Source organism: Cupressus sempervirens, chromosome 3 (assembly GCF_028749045.1).
Source record: "Cupressus sempervirens isolate cs-2001-9-10 chromosome 3, ASM2874904v1, whole genome shotgun sequence".
NCBI classification, from domain to species: domain Eukaryota; kingdom Viridiplantae; phylum Streptophyta; class Pinopsida; order Cupressales; family Cupressaceae; genus Cupressus; species Cupressus sempervirens.
In genome coordinates, this window is record NC_143120.1 from 705779539 (window position 1) to 705807063 (window position 27525).

A 27525-nucleotide genomic window follows, 5' to 3' on the forward strand; every position below is an offset into this window, starting at 1 on the left:
AAAAAGGAGTAAGTTAGAATACTGGTTTGTATACACCTATTATTATTTCTTAGAAACCTTGGAGTGACATCAATATGGATTTTGTTCTTAGATTACCTAAGACAGTAAAGGGGTATGATTACATATTTATTATTGTGGATAGATTTTCTAAAATGGCCCATTTCACACCATGTAAAAAGGCATTAGATATTGAGCATGTTGCTAAGATTTTCTTCAAAGCAATTGTTAGATTTTATGGATTACCAAGAAGTATTATTTCTGACATAGGCAGTAAGTTTGTAGGTTATTTTAGAGGACTTTACAGAAGAAGGTGGATACGAAGTTGAAGTTTAGTTCTACATTCCATCCACACAAAAATGGATAGATAGAGGTTGTGAATAGAAGCTTGGGTAATTGGCTGAGATGCTTAGTTGGATACAAACCACATAATTGGGAGATGGTATTCACACAAGCTAAATTTACATATAATAATGTTGTGAATAGGAGTACAGGGAAAACACCTTTTGAGATTGTTACTAGAATGCAACCTAAAGGAATATCAAATTTGAGCGATGTTGCTAGTGAAGAAAAGAGAAGTTCCATAGAGGAAGAATTTGTTGGTTTTATGGATTCTTTGCATAAGGAAATAAAATTGAGGTTGAAACAAAGTAATCAGAAGTATAAGGAGAATGTTGATAAGTCTAGAAGGCATCGTGTTTTTGAAGTTGGTGATGAGGTGATGGTTCATTTGAAGAAAGGTATATTTCCTATTGGAACATACAATAAGTTAAAAATGAAGAAGTTTGGACCTTGTAAGATCTTGAGAAAGTTTGATATTGGTAATGCTTATGAAGTTGAGTAACCTGATGACATGGATATATCTCCTACATTGAATGTTGTTGATTTGTATAAGCATAATGAGTTAGATGATGAAGTTCTTGTATTAGATGATTATCTTAAGAACAAGATTGAAGAAGTTGAATGAGTATTGGATTAGAGAGTTGGTAAGAGCACAAGAGGAAAATATTACTATGAGTATTTGGTGAAGTGGAAGAACAGACCAGTTGAAGATGCTACATGGATTTCTCAATCCAAGTTGGATTCAACTTAGGTTGTGACTATTCCATAATTTAGGAGAATCATTTTTTTCAACCCTAGTTGTCTAATGCAGGAGTGTCCTTCGTTGCATTGCTATCCTATATTTCTTCATGTTTCTTTGTTTCTATTGAGTTCATAGTGTTGGTCAAGTTGCAATATCTAGTATGTGTTGAGTTCCTAGTATGTAGCATGTGTTGATTTCTAGTATGTGTCAAGCATTGCATCTTGGTCCTTCTTTGACTAGGCTATATATGTCTAGTTCTAGTTTGGGATGACTTTGCATGTATTTAATTTTAGTTTTTGCATTTGTTAAGAATTGTCGCTAGCCAACTTTTGGTTGTGCATGCATTTAATGTAGGATTTAATTTCTATGATAGGCTAACCTGTAGCCGCACAAGTATTTAAAGAGGTTTAGGATAGAGATAGGGGAGGTCTTAGAGGTCAAAGCACATGTTTCTGGATTTGCAATTTTGAAGTTGGATTGTAGATCTTGAAGTTATATTTTGTATCTAGTTGTAACTCAAAAGGCCTTACAGCTGGGCATGTGTGTTGATATTTTGATGAATCAATAAAATCTCCCTCTCTCTCTCTCTCTCTCTCTCTCTCTCTCTCTCTCCCTCCCTCCTTGGTGTTGTTCTCTATGTGTATGCTTTCATTTTGTTTACTCTACAAGGTGGTTTGGATAATTGTGTGTTCCTTTGGCCCTAGTTTTCATTCCATCCTTGCATCATAAATGAATACTTCCAAGTGCCTTTCTATCTAGAATCTCTCAATCACCATCTATCATAGTGCCCAGTTTCCTTGAATTTTCTTTCCAATGGCTGCCATAAATCCTTCTAATAAAGATAGTCCTCCATTTGCATCTTCTGATACTAAAAGTTCTACCCATTGAACTTCTCAACCTTAATCTTACTCTCATCTGCCATTTCTCTCACTCAATTGTGAGTCTCCCACTCAACTCTGAGACCTTCTTGTAGAAGATAGATTTTTAAAAATAACACCTCACTCTAATACCACTTGTTAGGAATAACCATGGATAGAAATAACAATTATATGCAAATATAACCAATATCATACAATAATAAATCACATAGAAGAGAACACAAGACACAAAGATTTAATACGTTTCACCCAATCCCTGAGCTATGTCCACCAACAGTAGGTCCATTATTAGTATTATCTAGTGATTACAATCTACAATCACTTACATCTCAATGCTGCCATAAGAAGCTACAATATAATCATACATTATGAAATCCCTAACCCTCGGCCATTGTAAATAAGATTTTTTCTACTTACATAATTAGGGTTAAAATAAGTCATCTAATAGGAAAATAGCATCTAATGCCTTGGTTGGAATATTTTCAAATCTAATAACTATCAAATAATATTGTTATATTGGTTGGAATGTTTTTAATTCTATACCAATCATGCATAAATTTTTAAAATAAATTTTTGATTTTTTCTCAAGAAAAAGAGAAAAACCCCACTCACGATTGTAGCAAGAATCAACCAATAATAATAGAGATAAATATGTTATGTTAAATTATGATATATATATATATATATATATATATATATATATATATATATATATATAGTTACAAAAAGTTTAATGAAAAATTTAGTACTATGATTGGACAATTAAATTGAAAAGTTATTTTTCATGAATGCTATAGTTTTCTACCTACTACAGGAACTAATAATACAATGATCATTAATCCAAATAAATAAAATAATATTCTAACATAAAATATTATTTAAAAAATAACTCTCTTGTTGTCAAAAGTAATATTTTTATAAGAAACAAAATTTCAAATTTGATTATAAGAAACATCTATCCAAACATAATATAATCAATTTTTGAAGTTTAAGATGAGATTGTACACAAAATTTGAAATTTAGTTAAATTTTCACTACAACATTATGGTTGTTAATTTCATATATGAAACATATTATAAGGTATTACAATCTAATAATAGTTAAAATTTAATGGTGACATTATAGTAGCTTTTATTTAATAATAATAAGAAAATATGATATAATTGGATATACTCTTCTACGTATACTAATTTTATATAATATTTTTTATTAATATCTAATAATTTTATTACTAAATTTTCTATTTAATATTTTTTACTAAATTCTAATGAATATATAAGCTTGACCAATTAATACAATTATATCCAACAAGCAATACAATCTAATTATCATAATCTTTATTTTTAAATATCAATACAACTATTAAATCATTGATGAATGATCATGTAATTAAAAAATATATTTATACATTTTAAAAGTTCATATTCACAATTTAATCTAGTTTTATCACTTTAAAAAAATCATGTTGCTTGTGACTTATACTTCATTTATTATTCGTATTATCTTCCACTATGAAATATTATTTCATTTTTTTAATGCAAACAATGACTACAATGATTTAGGTTGTCTACTACAAATGACTTACAATGAAATTTCAATTTTTTAATGATTCTAGTAATAACTATATGAATGAAATCTTTGAGAATGTTGACCATGTTGGTTGGCTTAGTCACTTATAGAAATTTGTTTTTAACAAAGGTAGATCTAAGTATTGTTTAATCTAGTCTAGCGGCACTAGTCATTGTTAATGAGTTGTTAATGTGTTATTAATGCATTGATTAACTATGTCTAGTGCGCTCTCTAATTGTTCCACGAGCAAGCACCCTCTTGTTTCTTTTTTATTCAAAAACAACTATATCAAAATTTAGTAGATTTATATTAATAAAATGTATAAATGTGCAATTGACATTTGGATGATCAAGGATTAACTATTCAGGATACATAAGTGACATAGTATTTACTTATTTAATATGATATTTCTAATACTTTTCAAGAAGAGTATTAGTTATCATTTAATTTTTTAATTAAAAGTCTATTAAAAATAATCTAGTGGGTCAATAAAAAACAATTTTTTTGTTGAACTTTGTTGGTACTAATAATGCACAATAATTGTGGTATTTGTGCATAAGTATTGAATTAATAGTGCAAGTTTTTGCTTCTGAAAGGAAACATGTAGTTTGTGCATAAGTATTAAATCAATTGTGCAAATTTTCGGGAACATGTGAGGAGGCAAGAAAAAAATTATTTTGGACTACACTTTGAAATAACCTATTTTTAAGTTTGCACATAACTTTGATCTTATCTAATTGGCTAAATCATAAGATCAATAGTTGATATGAGAGTTGAAGTATTACCCTTATCTTTTAAATTATTTATAAATTATGATTTAATTATAAGATCTTTATTTTTTACAAAATTAGAACCCAAGCTCTACCAGAATTCTTTTATTTAATATAATTCTTTTCTAGATTGAACATTGAAAAGACCACAAGAAATACAAAATATAAACAAAATATAAACAGTGAGCATGATCAAATTCCAGCTTGGAAAATAGATCCACACGTAGTTCAAGAGACCAAGATTGACAAACACTGGTTGAGGGCGATGAACATTAATGCACATAAGCCAACGCACTCCACCGACCGAGAGGTCACATTTTTTATAGGCCGACAGCCTACCTCTCATATGCTTTTTATAGTGCAGAAGACAATCATCGCAGTTTGATCCGGGGGGATGCGGACGATTTCAACAATAATCTCTTTTCAAGTTTTGAAAGAAAACCTCTTTGTCTACGTTGAAGTCTTCGGATTACCGCGTTGGATTCAACCGAGGTTACCGCCGCAACATTCGCTGCATGAGACGGACAATGCTGATTTAATTTTGACGTCACTTGTCGTTTAGCGTGTGATGGGAGTACCTGTCGGTATAACGTACACTATTTTAAAAATAAATAATAAATATAGACGAATCTGTATTTCTTTCAACACAACTGCATAGGCCGTACGAAAACGACAGAGTTTAGTTGCGGGGATTAATTACGCCGTAGGCGTTCCCTATTTGAATGCGAGGAGCTCAGTTTTACATCTAACGGTAGAAAATCGGGGAGGGCAAATGACTGCCATTGAGAGGATTTGAGACGTAGATCTTACCTTTTCACTGTTCAATAAAAGAGAAGGGTGGTGACGTGGGTACCGTTTGTTCATTCAAACTGACGACTGTCGGATATTTGGCCATCGAAAGTAATAGGGTCCGCTTATTGCCCAGCGGACGTCAAGTTCTATTTCATTCGGCTTCAGTAAAGCTGGCATAGTATTTTGTGGGTATGTTTATGCATTCTAGATGAATATTACTGCATATCAGATCATGCGTTGCCAGTGGCATTTTTAGCTGGACTTGTCAGCCGAGGGGATCAAATATTTCTAGTCAATTCCAGAGCGTCTGGTACCAATTTCAGGTGTGATTTGCTTTGAGAAATTTCAATCCAATGTTCTTTTTCTGTCAGCTGATAAAAGTTTAGCTTCTGAGAACGTAATTAAAACTCCCCTCCGTCTGAGTTATCTTTCAGTACACATTTAGGAGAGGAACTATCAATTGTCAAAAACCGATAACTCATGTAGTTTTTGTTGCATCAATCAAAAGAAAAAATTCAGGGTTGGGTAAAAGTTGGTTCGGAATATTAGAAAACATAAGAAGCCAATTAGGGTTTTTGAGTCCTCATGTCAATTGTTACAAAATTTGGATTTGGTTGAGCTGATGTCTCTACTTCTCTTAAATTGGGAGTGTTTAGGTTGAAGTACAGAGGAAATTCTGAATGATCCTTGTATTGATATGAAATTTTTGCTTGATGCCATATTTGGAATACCGTGTTGCCTCGACGTAAGTGTGGTTTTGGGAAAAAAAATTCGACCACATAAGTATAGGTTTTGTCAGTAGGTTTCAGACAACTTTATTGAATACACATTAGTTCGGTTCAGTCAATCACAAAGGCCCCGTTTGGTTGGAGAAGATAAATTTGTGTCATAGCCAGGTTATCTTATAACCAGGTTTTCGAAAACCTGGTTATAGGGTTTGGAAAGCCAATGGTCCGTTTGGTTGACACGAAAGATGAATATACCGTGGACCCCATAATATTATTAAAAAAACTGTCATAAAATTCAAAACTTGGTTTTAATTTCGAATTCCACCTTTTGTTGGAAGAAACTTCTTCCAATTTTTGACCAAAATTGGAAGATGAAATTGAAAACCAAGTTATAATTTTAACCAACCAAACACCAAAGTTTTTTTGCAAAACCTGGTTTTACCCCTGATAACCCAATTTTGGCCCTCATCTTCCAGCAACCAAACGGGACCAAACAGAATATCAAATTTGGACTGTATTGTTGAATTGATTATGTGAATTGTGGTTTGTAGTCAAAACTGTTGCTTTTAGTGTCACCTGACTCGGGGTATAATCGGAATAAAATCAATGGTTGGTGATATATAGAAATGGCAGGATTGGTGGTTGCCTGGGACTTGCCTGTCCTCCGTGGAAGGGAAAATAATGGGCCGAAGGGGATGATTCATACTAACACCTATAGTAGATTTGGCGAGCCAAAATTAGAAAATCCGCTAGCACATAGAAAAAGTTGGAGTTTACCAAAATTGACTTGTGAAAGGAGACATGGTGCTATTAATATGTCTTCTTTTATTTCTCCTGTAATTGATAGATGGCTCTGGATTCGTGGGATAACTGCAGTGGAAGAAAATTTGAAAAGAAGCTGTCAATTGAAATGTTTTCGATAATCTAGGGCAATTGGTGCTTATGCATTGTCAATGGAAAATACAACACAAGCCTTTTCACCAAATGACAGAAAGGAAAAGTTTGGAAGAGGGTATTCTATAAGATGCAGTGGTTTGAGCACAATACCCAGACCTCCACCCAATAGAGCAGATGATCCATCGTTGGCCAATCCCTTACTACGGTTGGAGCGTATGGGTTGTGGTTGGTTTTCGGTGATCATGGAGTGGGAGGGGGTGATAGTTGAAGATGATTCTGACTTGGAAAATGAGTCATGGTTAGCACCTGTAGAGGAGGAAGGTGAAATACCTCCACAGGCTTACATCTTAAAAAGGGTGGAAGGAATTAAAAGTGAGCATGCTATATCTGAGGTGCTTTGCTGGTCAAGGGATCTTGTGGAAGTGAGAAAATTGGCTGCCAGGAGAGAGGAATTGTATCAGGAAATGCAGGGTGGTGTTCAACGGCTTCGACCTGGCTCGTATGAATTCATTGTTACATTGAAGGATTAGAATACACCAATTGCAATTGACTCCACCAAGCCAAGAGAGTATTTGGAAGCAGCAATTGAAGCTGTTGGTACGTAAGGGTTCTTCAATGTTGTTGTGGCAGCAGAAAATGTGAGTAGGGGTAAACCAGACCCAGAGATGTTCATGTATGCGGCACAACTTTTTAATTTTATAACAGAGCATTGTATTGTTTTTGGGAACTCAAACACAAGTGTGGAAGCAGCCCATGATATTTGTATGAAGTGTGTTGCTGTTGCAGGCAAATATCCTATGTATGAACTTGGAGTAGTTGATTTGGTGGTGATAGACTTGGATGAACTATCAATTGTTGACCTTGAGAATTTGGCTGATATTGATTCCCCTGAATTCGAACTGCCAGAGCCAGAGCCAGAGCTGGAGCCGGAGCCAGAATGGGAACCTGAAGGGCCAATGAGCATTGGGCGTCGTTCTGTTCCTACTGAGGACAATTGGTAGGCTTTTCATAGTTTTATTTCAAAATTCTATAACTTGATAACTCTCACATTATTGTTTTAAGGGTCTTTTATTTTTACTTCTTTGACCCTAATGGTGTCATTGGGTGGGGATAGGTATGCACAATTTCTTTGTGCGTGGGCGGCCCTGCCATTGTAAATAGAAACTGTCTTTTTCTGACTTTCTTCTATTACTTTTTGTAATATATCTGTTATCAAAGGTTGCTGATCTAACCGTTTATAGTGCTAGCTTAGTTTCTTAATTGTTTTCTATGGGCATGATGTTATAATTTCACGGTCGAACTGAGATTCACATGCAAAGCAACAAGCTTTGTATATGCTAAGCAGCCTTTGAGAGTGTTATAGAAGGTTGCGACATGTGCTGCCACTTTACGACATTATGGCAAGTATCAAACTCTAAATTGAATAACAATGTAATTTCAAAGTGGGGATAAATACTAGCCTCACGAACATTCTTTAGTAAGAGCAAATAATTTTTAATAAAGGAAGAATATAGCAGTATGGCTTTATCATGGTGGTTGAAATGCATCTAGTAAAAATTAATAGTTATAAATGTTTTTGTGTCATTATTTATATGCAAAGAATCTACATGGTCAAGATGGATTGAGGGAGTATGTTGCCAAAAGAAAAATTATTTTGAAGACAACAATCTACTCGGATATTTGACTATATTCTATATTGCTACCAATTAAAGTATGTAACATGGCACCAAATCTATCTAGCTTGCCTTTTTATATTTTGGTGCAGATGCTGCTCTATCATCTATTATTAAGTACCAGGGGGGATCAACAGGGTGCTAGCATTCATGCATTCCCCTACAATTCTATGGGTGCTTTGATAGGGAGAAGGTCCTTAATCAACAGGGAGATAGCATCTATATGCTCTTTCCTAAGGTAGGGAGAGGGGATTGGGAAGGGCACTATCACCACTGGTCTTCATTGATCTCCTATGTCACTCTTCTAGTTTGGTACATGTGGTATGAACCGATCAGTTGGTTCTATCCCATTTCGATAAGATAAATTAGATGGGTAAGGTGAACGTCCATCTATATCGCTAGGTATGTAGGTAGATACATTCTATCTTGATCCATCCTAATTGATGCTTTTAAATATGATAGCAACAGATAAGTAGATAGGGCTCCCCATTCACCTACTTGGTAAGAAAAAAGAAGTGGATTAAGTCAGGTTAGTGGCTTTATCCAAGTACTCCCTACTGTTTGGGATGAAATTGCAGATGGTTTTGAATTTATCCCAGGCTACAACCTGGGACATAACAATTTTTTCAGAATATTTTTGTTGTAGAAAAGATTTCAACGAAATAGCTCACTAGTGTCAAAATTGGGTTGAAGATCCTTGATATTCATTTTACAATCTTCAGAGTTGTAGATAGATATACATAGAGATTGGGTACATATGTAAAGAGAGGGGGTGAGGGGGGGTAAGGAGTTGGAGATAAGGGAGGGAGATAGAAAGGATACATATGTAGGAAAGGGGAAAGGGGGAGAGGAGATAAGGAGATAGAGACAAAGGAGGGAGAGAAAGCCTACATATTTAGGCAGAAGGGGTGGGGAGAGGTAGGGAGATAGAAAAGATTTGTATTTAGGGAGATAGGGTGGAGAAAGGTAAGGAGATACAAACAAGGGAGAGAGATAGATTGGAAGAAAGAAGTAAATATATATATGATACAATTTCTCGATGGTGGCTTATTCAGTATGATTTGAAACATTATTTGACTTAAATAAAATTCAAATAGTTAAATCCAAAGCCTACTCTAAATAATATATATTGTAGAATCTAATGTCTTGATATTAATTTAATTAATACTATATAGAAAATATTTGTAAAGGAGACACGAGGAAAGAATGAGAGTGAGAGACAAAGAAAGATAAAGATAGAGAGATGCAGAGAGATAGAGAGAGGGAGAGAGAGGAAAAATATAGAGGGAGTGGTGTAGAGGGAAGAGAATGAGAGAGCAAGGGGGCAGAAAGATGTGTGGAGATGGAGACTGAGAAGAACAAATAAAATGTCTTGTTTTTGTTAGTTAAGAACAAATTTTACACCAAAATACAGTGTACCTATTGCACACTAAGGTGCGATTGCTAGTTTATTAACAATATTAATGTGTTATCAAGGCAAAAATAAGAGGCACTGGCTAAATAGCCACAAAAATGCACCTGGCTCTCCAGTGCCCTCTAAACCCTATTCCGTCTGCTCCCTCTCACGTCGGGGGTGTCATGAGACTTCGTACAACATGACCCAGTGAAGTACCTGGCTCCAAAACTGCCGAACAGATGCATTCAGGAAGGACAGATGTGTTTAGAAATTTATATTGACATAGGATCGGCTGCAAACAAGATTCGCACGCCATCTTGGCGATATCAATGCCATCAATGATACACCAACTTCCTAGATAGGAAGAAGCGAGAAGGATGCTCGTTTTTACAATCTTTTTCTTGTTCTTTCTACGCATGCTCTGATTGTTGGGTAGCGCTTTTCATCGACAGCCAAGGACCGCGTGCAATCCGAAGGGTTACAATTGCATTTATGTCTTGAGCTTGTGATTTTATGTTCTAGAGTTGTTAACATTCCAAGATGAAGGAAATATCCAAAATGTAGCAATCAGGTTGGAGACTTCTTAAACTTCTTATATGCCATAAAGAGCTCTATTTTTTTACCTCTTTTGTTGTTTTAGTGTTAAGCTTTGTATCTTTAAAGTGTATTTTTCTCGGATTTGTTATAACAACATTTGACTTATGTATTTGTTTCATTAGAATGGTTCATAAGTTTATTTGGGAGCTGGCATTTCATAGAATAGACAAAATTGGAAAGAGAACATTGGTGTTTGCAAGAGGTATGTTCAAAATGAATTTAGAGATAGCAGTTTTTTTTTTTTTTTTTTGATATGTGAACTACTATTATTATGTAGGATAGTTATATTGTTAGAGAGACTAAATTAATAGTGTTGTTGTCAATTTTTTTAAAACCATATCCTTTTGTTGACTTCTCTACAGGAAACATAAGATCCGTTAAGTTAATGTAATAAAAACAGAGCAGTTTGCTTTATGAAAATAGATAACCTAGTGCATAAAATACATCAAATTTTAGGCTGTATGAGAATGATATTTTAAGATGTTTAGATAATCAGATAAAAACAGTCCAAAACATATTATTTCTGGCTCTATGAACGTAGACTAAAAAAAGAAACACTAAGAGAATTGAAACAAAGTTGAAAGATACAAGACAATATTAACAAATTCCAAAACAATTATTGCTTTACCAGCAATCGTTTCTTCCTTAGTTAACTGTACTATACTTAATGAATTTATAAAAGGGTAGTGGAAAATTCTAAGATATTTAATACTATGTTAGTATATATAATATTTCAAATATTTTTTAAATTTTATAATAAAAATATTAAACTTAAATGAGTCTTAGTATGTATTTTTAATTAAAAATGATTGTTAAAATCGATTTTACAATTCAAATATTTGATTACTCTTATACTAACATATATTTTTTCATTAGTTAACAACTTAAATCGGATTGATGTGTAATTTGTTTAATGATTTCTAAATAAAAATAATATGTATAACAATAAGTCAAATATATAATTTATAAGTATAAAATTATCTTTAAAAAAAAATACAATATAAAAAATATAAATCAAATACACAAAATAATCAAATTATACTTTATATATATATATATATATATATATATATATATATATATATATATATATATATATATATATATATATATATATATATATATATATATATATATATAAAACAATCATCATTTTAAATAAAAATAATAAATGTAAGAGTCAACCAAAATAACTTATAAAACGTTAGATAAATAAATAAACTTTATATAAAGATATATAAAAATAAAAATATTTAAATATTTGTTAATTTATGTGCAATTATTTATTTATTTAGTCATTGTGTTATAAGCTCTTTAAATGTTAAATTATTATTGTTGAGATTAAAATCTTATTATTATGTAGATAAATAAAAATACATAAACATCACATTAAAAAAAACCTAAACATCACATAGTATTACTCTATTCAAATAATCATAAGATAGAAAGGTCTCCATACCTAACCAATCTTTGTCCCTATTCACACCTCCACAATGCAAATAGCCATAAGATTAGCATTATATAGATAGATCCTATATTTTTAGAGATTATCAATCTCCCTTTTGTCATTATGTCTATATGAATGTTTTTTTCACATAATTTATAAAATAGATAGAGGAATAGTGTGAAATCATTTCTATTTGCACATTACAACTGATACATTAAAATAAATTTAAATTTACATAAATATTATAAATTTAATTTAATATAACATGTTTCCTTCTTATATATTAACAATTCTAACACAACAATTATATATAATACTCATCCAAACTAAGTATAAAATAAAAATTCTAAATTTTAAATTCTTAACTAAATAAAAACTATCAAATAACAAATTTATATTTACATAAAATCAACAATATATATATATATTATAAAACATATTGTAACACTTATTCTTTATATATTGAAATCTATTTTAAATTATAATATCATTATACTAAAAAGTTATATTGAAATCGATTTTAGATTTAATATATTTTTATATTATATTGTTTTTTTTTTTTTTTGAGATAATTTTGTAAATATAAATTATAAATTTGACTTATTGTTATACATATTCTTTTTATTTATAAATCATTGAACAAATTACACATCAATCAAATTTTAAGTTGTTAAAAGAAATATATGTTAGTATAAAAGTAACCAAATATTTGGATTCTAAAATAAATTTTATCAATATTTTTTATTAAGAAATATATACTAAGACTCATTTAAGTTTAATATTTTTATATAAGATTAAATTCTTTCATTTTAAAATATATTTCATTTAATTAAATTATTTCAAATTAAAAAAGTAGTTTATATATATAATTTCAAATATCTTCAAATTTAATTTACAATTATTTATAATTATAAATTATACTATAGTAATATCAATATTTTATCATTTTAAATTGGACTTTTGTATGTTTTTTAAAGGTTATCACCATTTGAAAATATAGCAAAAATGAATCCCCCACTAACATTATTAGCCCCTACAGAAGTCACATCGACAGTCATAATGAGATCAGTGTAAATAAATAAATAAATATATATATATATATATATATATACAATTTCTTTCCATAAGGGACTGTCAGCAATACTTGGGTCTTGTTTCAATAGACAACTAACAGACGGAGGTAATGGCACTGGCTAATGGTCAGTGCAAATATTCGGCTATTTAGCCAGTGCCCACAACTTGGCCTATAAGATTATATAAACACTTAGACCAAATCAAGCCACAAGCTAGATAAGAAATATAATTCAAGTTAAAACCCTTGATGAGGAAGTCACTAAGAAAAATAAGATAAGTTTTGAGGCCACTCGGTAAAAGGATCATAAAATAGAGATTGAGCTCATTGGTGAAGAGAACTACAAACTCCACTAAGAACTCCAAAGAAAGCACCAAGCATGTCGTGAAGAACCAAGATCACTCCACCAAAGTAGCTACCAATAATGTTAGTGAACAAAAATTGAACACAGCATCGAGCACAACAAACAAACTACCAACAACCCAAGATGCTCCTATGTATTAGATTCTTGAGGTAAACAGAAAAGTATGTCCCACTCTTTAATCCAAAAATAAATAGTTACACTGATCTTCATCTTTGCCAAAGGCTTCAAATCCATCAAGACAATAGAATAGATTTGTAAATCCAACATTTTTCTTTCATTCCCTGAAACACTAGAATCTTCCATATCACAACTAACCAGTCAACATATTCACTCACAGGAATAAAATGAATTATATGGTAATCTACCAATAATTTATGCAACTTATCATCACAATATTTATATATGAGAACCATATCAGTAGTATCATGTAAATTGAAATAAGAAGAATCATGTAGATCACCAATTATATCAACAACAATTGAATCTAACTCCACATCAATAGAACAATACATTATTTGACGATATATATATTTTATATTTTACTATGTGCCCCTGTTTCATAATTTATTTCAAGCTTGAATCGATATTTACATCACCATTACCTTTCATGAAATTAAGTTATTTGAATTATTTAATTAATCATTATTATTTTACATCAATTTCCTTGATTAAATTGGAGTTAATGTATTTAATTAATTTTAAATAAATGGTTGGATCATCTTGATTTTTGTATTATTTAATTAAAAGAATTTGCTCCCTTTTGATTAAATAAAACCCCTCCTCACTTAATGTTAAGTGCAACAATTATTATTTTAAAAGAAATAATTAAATAAATGTCACACACTTTATTTTATAAGAAAAGGGATTATTTTACATTTTAATTTTAAAAAAACACCCCTCATCTTATAATTTTTATGGACTTTTACACTCCACATCTCTTAATTAAATGTTAATTGCACATTTTCTTATGTGGGTCACACCTTTTCATTTAATTTTCATTCTCCCTCTAATCTAGGAATATCTCTTGGCTTTGGTAAATATATTGCATATCTTGTGTTTGCTTGTTTTGCTTGTTGCTTTGTTCATTGTGAGTGAGCATTCAAGCATAAACAAAAGGTACAATAGAGAAAAATTTGTTGCAAGGATTACTAGGTATTTTGCTAGATCTCTATAACACTTGGATTTGGAATTAAAATGAACATCTCATTTGTTTAGCTTGATTTCTTTTACATGCTTTCATAGATTCACACTTCATTTGGTGCTCTAGAATTGGATCTAGATTTGCTTTCATGCATATATATTTCACATAGTAATTAGGCCCTATGAACACTATTTGGGAGATCTTGAGAGACTGAGCTTCATTCACTTGCTTTACATGTGAAGCTCCTCTTGACGATGGATCCCCTTGTAGGTAGGGAAGGATATTTATCATTGTCTCATTACTCTGCTTGTGTTTGTCCCCAACATCCACTAGTACTTTCTATTTTGAGACTGGTGGTGTTTGTTGTTGGATTTTCCAAAAAGTTGGTGAGATGATTTCAAATTAGTGTGTCAAAGAATCTTGTTTGCTATGTTTAGGTAAGGTAAAGAGGCTAGAGGAGTATGCTATGTTCCCTTTTGGGCACATCAAAAACTTGGAACTCTTAAATCCAAACGAAGTCCTCATGTGGTACAACTTTGTGAGTCTTCCTTGATTAGAGAGGGTTAAACTACAGTGGACATTCCCTTTATTGGATCAACCATGTGGATGGTACCTCAAGCGGTAATAGCCATTTTTGACGTGGTAGTAGCAACTGCTATATAAATGTCCTTGTATAGAAAATCCCCATAGGTGTAGTCTTTTTTTGGGTTGTCGAATCTCTTCAGTATCTCTGATTGATTAAATTCTTTGAATATGTCAAAACTCTGGTACACCAAGATTGAATTTTGCCCACTCTAGATTGCAAAAGCTACAGAGTTGACTATTACTAAGAACCTTAGTGCTGCCAAATTTTCTTTTCTATGACTATGTGCATGATTGAAAAATATTTTGAGAACATACACAGTAGTGGTTCTAGGGATTATATTCATAATATGACACTATTTTTGTTCATGTGCAAGGTTTCTTTGTCCCTTGCCCATTGCTTTTAGACGTTTTCTTGAAATCTCTGATTGTTGTTCTATGTCCCTGATTATTATTTATAAATGAAGGAAATGATTTTTCAAGTAGAGAAAGTTTTCTTTGGGATTATTTGATTTCATCCTTGAATTGTGGGTAGTTAGATGGCTTGTTATCTTGGGTTCACTAGTGGGGCGTTACACTTTTGATTCAAGATTTTTTACTTTAAAAAGTCCAATTCAAAATCTTGTAGTATGAACTTGAATTTAAGTCTTGAAATCATAACTCTCTATTTAGTGATAAATTATGTTCTCCATTATCTTCCCTATATTTCTATAATCCCTTCCACTACAAGGAAACATGACCTTTTAACTTAGTTTGTGCTAACTTAAACCTTTATGGATCCTTAATGACTTTAAGCTCAACATAAACTTCTAGCTCATTTATCTAATCTATCAAATCCTTAGGATGTGATGAACTAGAAAAGTTAGAAACATCAAGTCTATGACTCTAACCATCTATGCCTTAGAATTCAATACTATTTCTTGTTCTATAGAAATCCTACCGTCTCTTTATTCTTGATCATCAATAGCCTCTTTAAATTTATCTCCAATTTCATTATTTTTCCCAACTGAGCATTTTGGATTTTAGCTCTCAACTTGTATTTAATTACTCCATCATGTGCTATAATCTTCTAGGGTCATCCTCCTATGTAATGTATTCATAAATATTCCAATACTTAATTCCCTTAAGTTTAGTAGTATGATTACAACTATCAATTTCTCTAGTCTAATCCAATAATATACCAACACAAATAATCTTCCTCAAGTAACAAGGGTTTTTTAATGCCTAAAAAATTATCATTTTTTCCAATCAACCAATACTCCAATAATTATAGGTTAGATCCAATCTTTTGCCACCCACAACCAAGTTCATAAGTGTGATATTCAATTCTTCAAAGAAACCAGACCTCCGCTTTCCATCTTGTACTAACCTCTTGTTGATGTAGATCAAATCATAAACTTTTATGGTCATCCTCCTATAATCTTGATGGCTGATGTGCTATAATCTTCTAGGGTCATCCTCCCATGTAATGTGTTCATAAAGATTCCAATACTTAATTCCCTTAACTTTGGTAGTATGATTACAACTATCGATTTCTCTAGTCTAATCCAATAATATACCAACACAAATAATCTTTCTCAAGTAACAAGGATTTTTTAATACCTAAAAAATTATCATTTTTGACAATCAACCAATACTCCAATAATTATAGGTTAGATCCAATCTTCTGCCACCCATAACCAAGTTCATAAGTGTGATATTCAATTCTTCAAAGAAACCAAACCTCCTCTTTCCATCTTGTACTAACCTCTTGTTGATGTAGATCAAATCCTAAACTCATGCTAGGAGGACACACAATAGGGTTGGCCATACATATAAATAAATCTAGAGAAATGTGTCATTAAGAATCACATGTGGTTCTTTATTGTAAATCACAACTTGCCACCCTAACCATTAGAACAAGGTAAGTTAGAATAGGATTAGACCAAACATTAGATAATTTTATCAAGTAACATTAAAGCAAGTTGCAAAGATAGACATAGTGTCTCTATGACGCCTAGATCACACCATAAGGATTGCATAAGATAGCAAGCCAGCTTGATCGATTGCCTACTAAGGCAAAAAGAAAATTATCAAAATGAAAATGAAACAAAAACATAAAGGAAAATATTTTTGGATGATGCAAGATTTCCAATGAGTCAAGGATGCTCTTTCTTCAAACACCCTAAGTAGTTAAAAATATTCCATAATTGAAACTTTTGAACATTTAACCAAGTACAAGACATGAATTCCATGCTTCTTCTTCACCCACTTCTCTTCTTAAGCCAAACCACTGAACTAGTTATTGTTTTGTCTCTAGTATTGGTTCTATTATTTCAGTTTTGTTACTTCATTCCACAATAATCCTTACCATTAACCATCAATAGATGCCTAAATTTTTTAACTCCACCATTGAAATACAATAAATTCTCCATCTCTAAATTGCTTACAAGATTTTTCTACGGACCTAATGCTAGAGTATTATTTTCATCTCAGATAATACTTCTTTCTTAATTTAACTTTGTAAAAAAAAATCAAAAATCAAAAGCCTTCAAATATTTTAGTTCATGTTCCTTTAATGAGATCTTCAACAACTATACAAAATCAGAAACCTTATTAGCCACCTGCTACAAATATGTTCGTTACTTGCCCTATTTTGTAGAGTGTTAGCAAAACTACGTGATTGTTTATATCATTTTTTATTGATTTATTTTGATCAATTTTGTGGAGAGTATTGGTCAAGTCTTAGTATACTTAATAATCAAATTTATTGAGATTTATTTAGTAATTGTAATTGATGTAGATGTTTGTGTGTGTGTGCACATGCACACACACACACACATACACACAAACACATGTCCACAAGTTTAAATTTAAAATTTAAGAGAAAAGAAAGTTGCCCTATAGTTAACTTAATGGGTCGGAGTCAAGCCCAATTTGGATTTGATTTTTCTAAGGGGATTGTATTCATAGTTGGAAGATTGATCTTATGTTTGAAAAATAGTTCAATACATGGAACTGTTAACATAAAATAAAATAATAGATGTGTTGGGATGATTGTGTAGATATAAGCATAATAAATCATATCATTGATCAACTATATGTATAAATGTGTAGGGATTTGAAAGTGAGTTGCAAGTCAAACATAGTCAAGAAAAGTGGTTTCTCCATATTAAGACACTATAGACCAGGTAAGTAGGTTTCTTCTTCAATCTTTAAGTTACACTAAGTTGAACATTGATATAGTTAGTTTAGTTTATAATAACAATATTATAATTTAATATTCACATATTAATTATTTATCTAATTTAAGAATTTAAATTCACTATTTCAATTAACTAAAATAATGTTTTTTTTCTTGGGTATTTTATATTTGAAGCATTAAATTATATTAAATTTTATATAGTAATTATAATTTATAAATATGTTTATGTGTATGTTTGTTTATATATACATACATATTTGAACAAAAAAGTGATGAAGGATTCAATAATTTAGTTTTTTTTTAGTATACTATACAAAGGTGTTAGTTTTAAAAATTCAAAATTAAAAGAACATATACATTTATCAGGTCCATACTAGCAATCACTCCTACTTAAATAATTATTATAGGGTTTTTTTTTGTGTTTCTCATGTTAGATTACAACCTCCCTACTTGCAGACAAATGGTGACTTTTTCCTTTTCAACCATAGGTTTTTAATCATGTCTCTATCATGTGTTCATTTAGACTACTATTTACATCTTTATCATATATCCCTGTCATACAATATACACAACCTTTACCCTAGATGTGTATCATAAATCACCGATGTGTCATATGTTATAAAATTATACCATCATAACATCTTCATAAACATCTATTGTAAATTAATTCTTTATTAACTCAACTCAAGGTAGGTTTTATATTCTAGGTTTGATCATCATCCTAACATCTTCATGAACATCTAATTTAAATTAAATCTTCATTAACTCAACTCAATGTAGGTTTTATCACTATACATTTTGTTGTCATCCTTTGGTCTTGACATTTTTTCATAAGTATTGATTTCTTCAGAAAACCTTTATAGTATTTTTCATTCCATTTTATAGATCATATTAGCTTCATAACTTTACAAATTACATAAAGAATATGACATTTAGTTAGTTTTTTGAAGTATCTTTAATAGATGTATTAACTTCACCTAGTGGGCCCATGCCTAGAATATTTTGTAGGATATTAATATATAGATATAATGACATCAGTATAAAAAAATCTACATGTTTAAACAATATACCTAGGGTCTCTAACAAATTTGATATTATTTAGGATGGGCAGAAGGAATAAATGGGAATCACTTATCAAGCTAGATGTGCAAGACATCCCAAATGAAGAAAATCATTTTTCAAGTTATGAACTTGAATGGACACCTATTGGAGTTGATAATAACCAACAAATAGACTTGTGCACCGCTATCCCTCTTCATAGACTCCCTCACTTTTTGAAAGGTGAAGGTTTATTAGATGGTACAAAAACAACTTTTATACAAAAAAGACATAGTGAACATATTTTGATAGAGCCTTCTGACCACGCCACAAAGATATATTCAAGGTTTGTCTCTAGATTTAACAAATTAGTTATGTTGCCCTTTTTTAATAATGCAAATTAATATTTTTTTGTTGTACATGTATAAACAGTTATCATTGTGCTTTTGGGCCTCAAGATGATAGAAATCCAAATGAAAATAAGAATGTAGAAAAGAAAAAGAAGTGAAGGTTTGTTCAAAAAAGGGGTTGTCAAGCCCACTTTCATGTTAATGTCATGTATGGTAGACAAGATGTTTCTATTATTACATATAATGAGTATATCCATCAAGATGCTAGTGGTGAATTTTGTCATGGAAAGGATGACCCTTCTGGTGATCCAAGGAGTAGTTTTGCACCAAGGTTATCAAGTGAGTGCAAATCATATATAGAATCCCTATTACTTATGGGTGTGGGGATTGACACAATATGCGAATAACACTACTTAGATTTTGGTCTCAAGAAGTTGATGAATAAGAGAGACGCTTGTTGAGAAAAGATGTGTTGAATGCATGGAAAAGAGTGTGTTCCCTACGTTCACAAAAAAATGAAGATGATGCGAAAAGTGTATGTTTGTGGCATGTGGAGGAGGAGGATAAATTTTTCTATTATAAAACACCAAATAATGTGGAAAACATTCCACTTATCGTAGGCATTCAGACACCATGGATGAGGGAAATGATGGTGAAACATTCACATGAATCTATCATTGCAATGGACTCCACGTTTTCAACAAATAAATACAGTGTAAGTAAAACAATGTTAATTTTTATTGTGGATTTTAATTTAATTGTTTCTAATATATATATATATATATAAAATTTATTTATGTGCAGTATGAATTATATACATTGCTTGTATTTGATGAGCAAGAAGCCGGTGTACCTGTTGCATGGGAAATATCCTCAAGAAATAAAATTGAGGATATAAATGAATGGCTAAGAAAGGTTTACAAAAGAGGGAAAGCACAAAAAGAAGATTGGCATGTGAATGCATTCATGACAGATGATGCTAGCGCTGAGATTGAAGCAATCAGGTTTTATCAACCTTACTTTAGATTTGTAAGAGTGTAATTATTTGCTATTTCATTTGTAAAAATATAGATTTTGTAACAAGAATGATTTTTTCATTTAAAATTCAATTTTGTTATAATGTCATTATTATTACCAACTTTTATATTGTAACTTGTAGATCAACCTTTGATTGCTGAGTACTTTTATGCATTTGGCATGTGCGTAGAGCATGGTTAAAGAATGTGTATAGGTAAGTCAAATTTCAATTCAAGCATACAACAAATTATATGCTTAAACATCATATCCTGATATAATTTTTATAATCTAGGCTTGTGAGTAATAGAGATGTTGGAGCAAAAATGTTTGAAAGAGTGGGTGAAATCATGTATGCAATGAGTGACGATGGAGACATGATCAATAATTTGATTAAATAATTCATAGAGGAGTTTAAAGAAGAGAAGACATTTATTGAGTACTTTCAAAAAACTTGGTGTCAAAATGAGAGATGCATTGGTAAGTCAATCAAAATGTAATTATTTAATATGCATTTACATCTTTTAATTTGTATGTAGTGTAAGATTAGACATCATATGTTTTTGTGTAGAGATGTGGGCAAAATTTTTTTGAAGTTTCTGTCATGCAAACCAAGAAACTAATGCAACTATAGAGTCATACCATTTTCATATTAAGAGTCACTATTTAAGTGATCTTTCTAAGAAATGCACAAGGAGAATGGATTGGCTTATTCACACGCTTCTCCATAGAGTAGAGCCATACTATAAAAATAAAAGATATCTACAGTTCTCTAGATTCTTGACTAACTTCAAAAAGGAAAGATATTATCTAACTGCTTTAGAGAGGTCAAAAGCAATCGTTGATACAGATTGCTATCCTCATGATCTACTTCCTAATACATATAAGGTAAGAAATCAAACCGATCCAACAAAATGGTACTTCATTAGGAAATTTGGATCAGATTTACATGTATGTGATTGTCAGTGGGAAAAAAGAGTAAATATGTACAAACATGTGCTAAAAATTTTAGATTGTCTAAAGAGAAGCAAAATAAACCAGCAAGATCAAGTTGGTGGTAAGTTTCATTTGTGATTTAAGCTTAATAGTTATTTCTAATTATTATTATGTAATTTTTAAAACTAACTAAATTAATCATATCAAATTACAGATTATGTTACTACATTGGTTGAAGAAAATGATGGAGTTAGAGGGAACTCTTGTCATGAAATTGGTACCATTGGTAATGTTAATATTCTTATAATTAAATATTGAATAATTTTAGATTTCTAAAAATTGACTTAGTCATTTTTATTTCTATTATCAATTGTTGAAAATCATCTAATACTTCCAACAATGACTTTCTAGATTGAGTTGACTAAACTATTTTTATTAAATTACAGATGATGTTACTATGGTGGTTGATGAAAGTGATGAAGTTAGATGGAGTTCTTGTCATGAAAAGGGTGTCATTGGTAATGTTAATTTATCCTTATAGTAAAGTATTAAACAATTTCATGTTTCTAAAACTAACTATTATCCAATTATACATGGTTCTATGCATCTAGAAGATCAAGATGTGCTTGGAGTTGTCATTGCCGAAGCTCAAAGTATTGGTAATCTTCAAAACCATCATTTTATAATGAAACATTACCAATTCTAAATTTTTTTTTAACTTAGTCATTGTTATTTCTATAATAGATGGTTGGAAATCATCTAATACTTCCAATGACGACTTTCTAGATTCAGTTGACTACATAACTTCATTGCTTCAAACTTTACCGACTAGAGAAGATGAGAAAATCATGTTTAGCCAATGTGTTGGGAGATTTAAAAAAGATATTCATGCAACTTTTTCTTCATCTTCCAAACTGAAATCAATCCCTGGCTCAGAGAAATTATCTATGAGACGATTAACACCATGGTCTAGTCCAAGAAAAATGTGTAAATGTCATTTTACTCATCAAAAGCTTAGTGCCAAAACTCAAAACTCAAATGAAAGAGCTAAGGAATATGAAACTTTTAAATTCCCCTCTATAGGATCTAGAAAGAAAAAGAAAAAGAAGGTCATCAATCAATCAAGCCTAACAATACAACAAGAAAGAGATGTTATCAAGCATAAAGGTAAGTATATTTATTCAAAAACATTTTAGTAATTTATATAAGAATTTGTGTGTGTGTGTGTGTGTGTGTGTGTGTGTGATAAACATATGTCATTTTGTAGGCCTGAATGATCAAAAAAGTAGTCGACGACATCGATTAACTTTCTCCATTGATTTGAACCAAATGGTTACAGGTGAAATACAAGTTATTTATGGTAATGATTTTTAGTGATTATTACATTTCCTTGAAGCAAACTAAGATTATTTTATTATATTACAGATGATGTTACTCCATTGGTTGATGAAGATGAAGTTAGAGTGAGTTTTTGTCATGAAAATGCAATCCAAACTAGAAATGGTAATGAAATTACAAAATAACAATAAATAAATTTTGATTCTTTTGCTTGTATATTTATTTTATATGATTTAATGTATTAAGCATGCAATGTTGTTGCAATGATAGATGGTGGACAAGAAACTCAAGAAGATATCTCACCCAAGACAACAACAATGGACACAATACAAGTTACAAAAGGTAATAAAATAATGAAATTCATTTTCATAGATTTTGTTGCCTTTAATGCACACATTAAGTTTTAGTCATTGAATGTGGATGTTATTGCAGTTTTAAATGATAACAACCCCCAAGAACATGTGTTACCTTTTTCTCTTGATGTCAACCAAGAAATAACAATGAGAGACACAATGAAAAGTGGAGATGGTAAGGAAATTTTGTATTTAAATATAATCAATTCCATGACTTTGATTTAGAAATTAATTTTATAACTAACACAATTTATCTACAGGTGGTGTTGATGATATTTATATGGAGGATCATGACCAACATATTTTTGGATAATCACATGTTGATGATATTTATATAGAAGATCACAGTCAACACATTTTTGGACAATATTATAATATATTATATTTTAGATATTGATTATTGAGTACTAAACTATCTTTGCTAGAAGATGTGGAATTCATTTGTTATGGAAAAAACTTTCATCACGTTGTAACTCTTTATTTTTAAAAAGAAATTATGAGTTTAATTGTTCTTTCTTTTATTGTTTTTTCATGAATCAATTCTACTTGACATAAATTAAGTGATCAATTATTTAATTTTCTACCATGAAAATCTTACTTGTATCATATAAATAGCATTTGAACCTAAAAAAGTTGCAATGTTAGTGTCAATAGTAATATATAGCTTAACTAAAAATAATTATAGCTTCTAATTAGATGAAATTTGTTTTGCATTGTAGAATTTAATAATTTAGAATTAAAAAATCCATTTCTTTAAATTTATATCAAATGCTTATAGAAAAAAGTTTGAAGTAATGCAATTGTCCTTATAATTGAAGGGTGTAGAAACCTACTTGCACAATTAAAAGGCTAGACTATTTATTTTCTTTGTTTTTCACTAAGTCTAGAGTTAATTTTATTTTTACAACTATAATCAATAAATAGACATTAATATAAAAGGTTGGGACAGATAATATTCAATTTTTAAGTTTAAATATTAAATGTACTTTTATATAATCTTTAATTCTCGTCAAAACAGAAACTTTCTGACATAATAGACATCCATGAAAACATTTGTAACTTATTACAATAATTTAAAATTAGATAAGAACTCTACATTAAATCATTAATTTTAATAATTAATTTATTGTTACATTTACTCCATTTAATTTTAAAATTAGTAAAATTCTCTTTTTAATATGATGGCAAAGGTTGTTCATTAGACCTTTACACCTACCAATTACATTTGTGTTTTACAATCTCATCAGATCATTTTGCATTTTTTCATTCATCATTCATATGCAAGGAGAATGCTAGTAGAATTTTGTCTTAGAACCTACTTGGCATATCACATTTTCTACGCAATTTATTAGACATTTCAATTTGAATCCATTATTTGAAGCCAGTACATTTTATGAGAAATCATTACTAAGATGACATCCTTCTAAGACATTGTGTCATATTGTAAACCTTACCTTTTTCTTGTGGAAACAAATTAGGGAAAAGATTGTTTTCATTAGTTTTCCCAACCAAAATATTTCATTCATCATGTTGCCGAGCTATCAGGTGCATTGATGACTTGATAACTTCTTTCTCTTCAACATTAATTCAACAAGTTTCTAAGATCATTTCAAACCTTTAGCAAGCCACCAAGTGAATTAATACCCTACTGACTGGGCAATTTTATTCACTTGTTTACCAGAGTGTGTTACACTATTTTAAGTTGCTAAGGATGTTGCAAGTTTGAAAAAACTGTGAGAACCCTATCATGGATTTCCCTACAAGGAGAAGCCTTTTGGGCAATTGACAACTTCTTTCTATTCAATATTAATTCAACAAGTTGCTAAGATAATTTCAAACCTTTAGCAAGCCACCAAGTGAATTAATACTCTATTGATAGAGCAATGTTATTCACTCATGTGCCAGAGTGTGTTACACTATTTTAAGTTGCTAAGGATGTTGCAAGTTTGATGAAACTATGAGAACCTTATCATGGATTGCCCTACAAGGAGAAGCCTTTTGGGAAACCTCCTAGGCATCACTCAACAATGCAAACATTTTCTCCTACTTCCTTACCCTAAGTAGGGACAATTTTTTTATAAAACCTTATTTCTCAAATAATATTATTTATTTATAATAATGAAAATTGTATCTAGTTATCAAATTTTAAAGAAAGCCAAGACAAGAACTTTCAAAACTTCAGATCTTTTTGGAAAAACTTTTATTATTTTTGTCATAGATGCCTCACAACTACAACACAAAAATGAAAACTCGTGTACTAATAGTTGATTATTTTTTTATTTTTTTTTTGGTTGAAGATTTTTGGTAAGCATGGAGGAACATAGTAAGGATCGAGCAAGTGTTACAATGAGATCCATGAAAGTTGAAACCCAGATTTAATTATTTCACTCACCTATGAAAGTACATTGAAACAAAAAAAACAATGGTCCAAAGTTCCTACCAATAATTGGAAAATAAGTAAAATATAGATTTATAGATAGAAAGGAAGGATAGAGTGAGCTAAAAGAGAGAATGGTATGTTATTATAAGAACAAGTAACGGTGGAATGATAGAGAGAGTTGAAGGGAATTTTAAAAATATTAATAATTATATTATTTTAATAAATCTATAAATACCAATAGAAATTATATTATATGAATCAACTATTGATTTCTACCAATTCAATTATAAGTTAAAATATTTAATTAAAAAAAAATTGTTAATTACTTTATTCAAACTACCAAAATATCTAGTAAGTTTGAGGGGTAGTATTAGTTTAACAACTTGTAAAATGGTATTAAAAAAATTAGAGCAAGATTGTAAAATAGTAGCTAGTAAAACATAAACTTAAAGAAATAACATTTTACAATTGACATAAATAAACATCAATGTAAAATCAATCAATATATTTTAAATAAGAAAACTAAATTGTGATAATTAATATTGATTATGCCGAGAGGCGTTCTATACAATGGCAGCACAAATGCCCAGCACGGGAATATGCCAAGATTCCTGTCAATAAAAAAGAATTGGGAGCAGTTACAAACTTCCAAATTAAATATTAAAAAAGAATTCTCGAAATAATAGCTGGCCGAAATAATAGGGAGCCAAATGGAGGCCAAAATAATAGATGGCCAACATAAAAGACAATAAAAAATATTTTTGAAATAATAGCTGGCAAAGAAGATGCCAAATGGAACCCAAAATAATAGGGTCCAAAAAAATAGGCTCCTATAAATTTTAATAAATTACATATATTCTTTTTTAAAATATGAAATAAAAATACGAAATTAATTTTTTTTAAAGTGAAATTTTTTTTTAAAAAAAATTAAAAATTTAAAAAAAAAAATTTTAAAAATTTAAAAAAAAAAAAAAAAATTTTAAAAAGAAATTTTAAAAAACGAAAAAACAAAAAGAACAAAACATTATGTAAACGGTGGTCGTAGCCTGCGGCAGTAACAGCCGCTGCTGTCAGCGACAGTTACTGCCGCTGATAGCAGTGGCTGTTACTACCGCAGGCTGTGTAAGAATGGGGTGGCGGGGGTGGTGGTCCGTCACCTCATTTAAATTTTTTTAATTTTTTTTTTGAAATGAAACGCATGCAAAACACATCTCGTTAATCACCTCAGTTAAATTTTTTTTTTAATTTTTTTTGAAATGAAACGCATCGCGTAAAACATTTTTTTAAAAATTATTATCAACGACAATGTGTAGCGACGTGTACACATTTGATATGTGTATTTTTAAAAAAATTAATTTTTTAATGTTAATTTGAATTTCGAATTTGAGTGGAGTAGTGGAAATTGAAAGGTTTTTTTAGTGGAAATTGAAGAGTTTCTTAATGGGAGATGAAGAGTTTTTTCCGTGGGAGATGAAGAGTTCTCTGTCTCATTATAAAACACTCATCTCCTCTCATTTTTCTCTTCATTTGTAAAAGAATACATTTGCAGAAGACAAATTTTTAGTAAAGCTTCATTGTTTTTGTTGAGAGAAGAAAAGAGGGAGATAAATCATTTGGAAAAGCATTCTACATTTGAAGATCACCAAATAGATCAAAAAGCTAAGTAAGTTTTTTATTTATTTTTTGTTTATATTAAGTTTTATTTTGCATTTTGATTACTATCCGCATCAAGAATTGTAGTTACACTATATACATTTAGTTGTAAGTTATTTTTAAAATTAGATTTCTTAGCTTTTACATCGTTGTGCTCAAATTTACATTTGCATGTTTCATGCATAATTTATATATAGTTGCATGTTATATATTTAGATATAACATTAAACTCCTCGTTTCATTAAACTCCGAGAGGCGTTCTATACAATGGCAGCACAAATGCTCAGCACGG

General features: G+C 30.5%; 2 protein-coding genes and 1 pseudogene across 5 annotated transcripts; all 3 read left to right on the forward strand.

The window, feature by feature from the left end:
* The first annotated feature begins 4692 nt into the window (after positions 1-4692).
* LOC149568700 (uncharacterized) lies at positions 4693-7961 on the forward strand. The gene is made up of 5 exons (XM_089816761.1): positions 4693-4854; positions 4957-5049; positions 5135-5198; positions 5299-5413; positions 6747-7961. Exons 1-5 carry the CDS (start codon positions 4693-4695, stop codon positions 7243-7245), a joined length of 933 nt encoding a protein of 310 aa, XP_089672887.1. The 3' UTR covers positions 7246-7961.
* LOC149568701 (uncharacterized) lies at positions 5213-23716 on the forward strand. Of its 3 annotated transcripts, XM_089821588.1 has the most exons (11): positions 5213-5413; positions 10504-10583; positions 21724-21795; positions 21956-22027; positions 22121-22168; positions 22593-22676; positions 22777-22848; positions 22935-23012; positions 23118-23189; positions 23280-23375; positions 23461-23716. In XM_089821588.1, the coding sequence occupies exons 2-11, from the start codon at positions 10505-10507 to the stop codon at positions 23511-23513; spliced, it is 726 nt and encodes a 241-aa protein (XP_089677714.1). In that variant the 5' UTR covers positions 5213-5413; position 10504; the 3' UTR covers positions 23514-23716. The 3 variants fall into 3 exon arrangements, with proteins under 3 accessions (XP_089677714.1, XP_089677715.1, XP_089677716.1); XM_089821589.1 differs by lacking the exon at positions 22593-22676; XM_089821590.1 differs by lacking the exon at positions 22593-22676 and having other exon boundaries at positions 22124-22168.
* On the forward strand, positions 7381-7961 carry LOC149568702 (5-amino-6-(5-phospho-D-ribitylamino)uracil phosphatase, chloroplastic pseudogene; annotated as a pseudogene). Its single transcript, XR_016362637.1, has one exon. The product of XR_016362637.1 is annotated as a 5-amino-6-(5-phospho-D-ribitylamino)uracil phosphatase, chloroplastic pseudogene (transcript).
* Positions 23717-27525: the final 3809 nt, after the last annotated feature.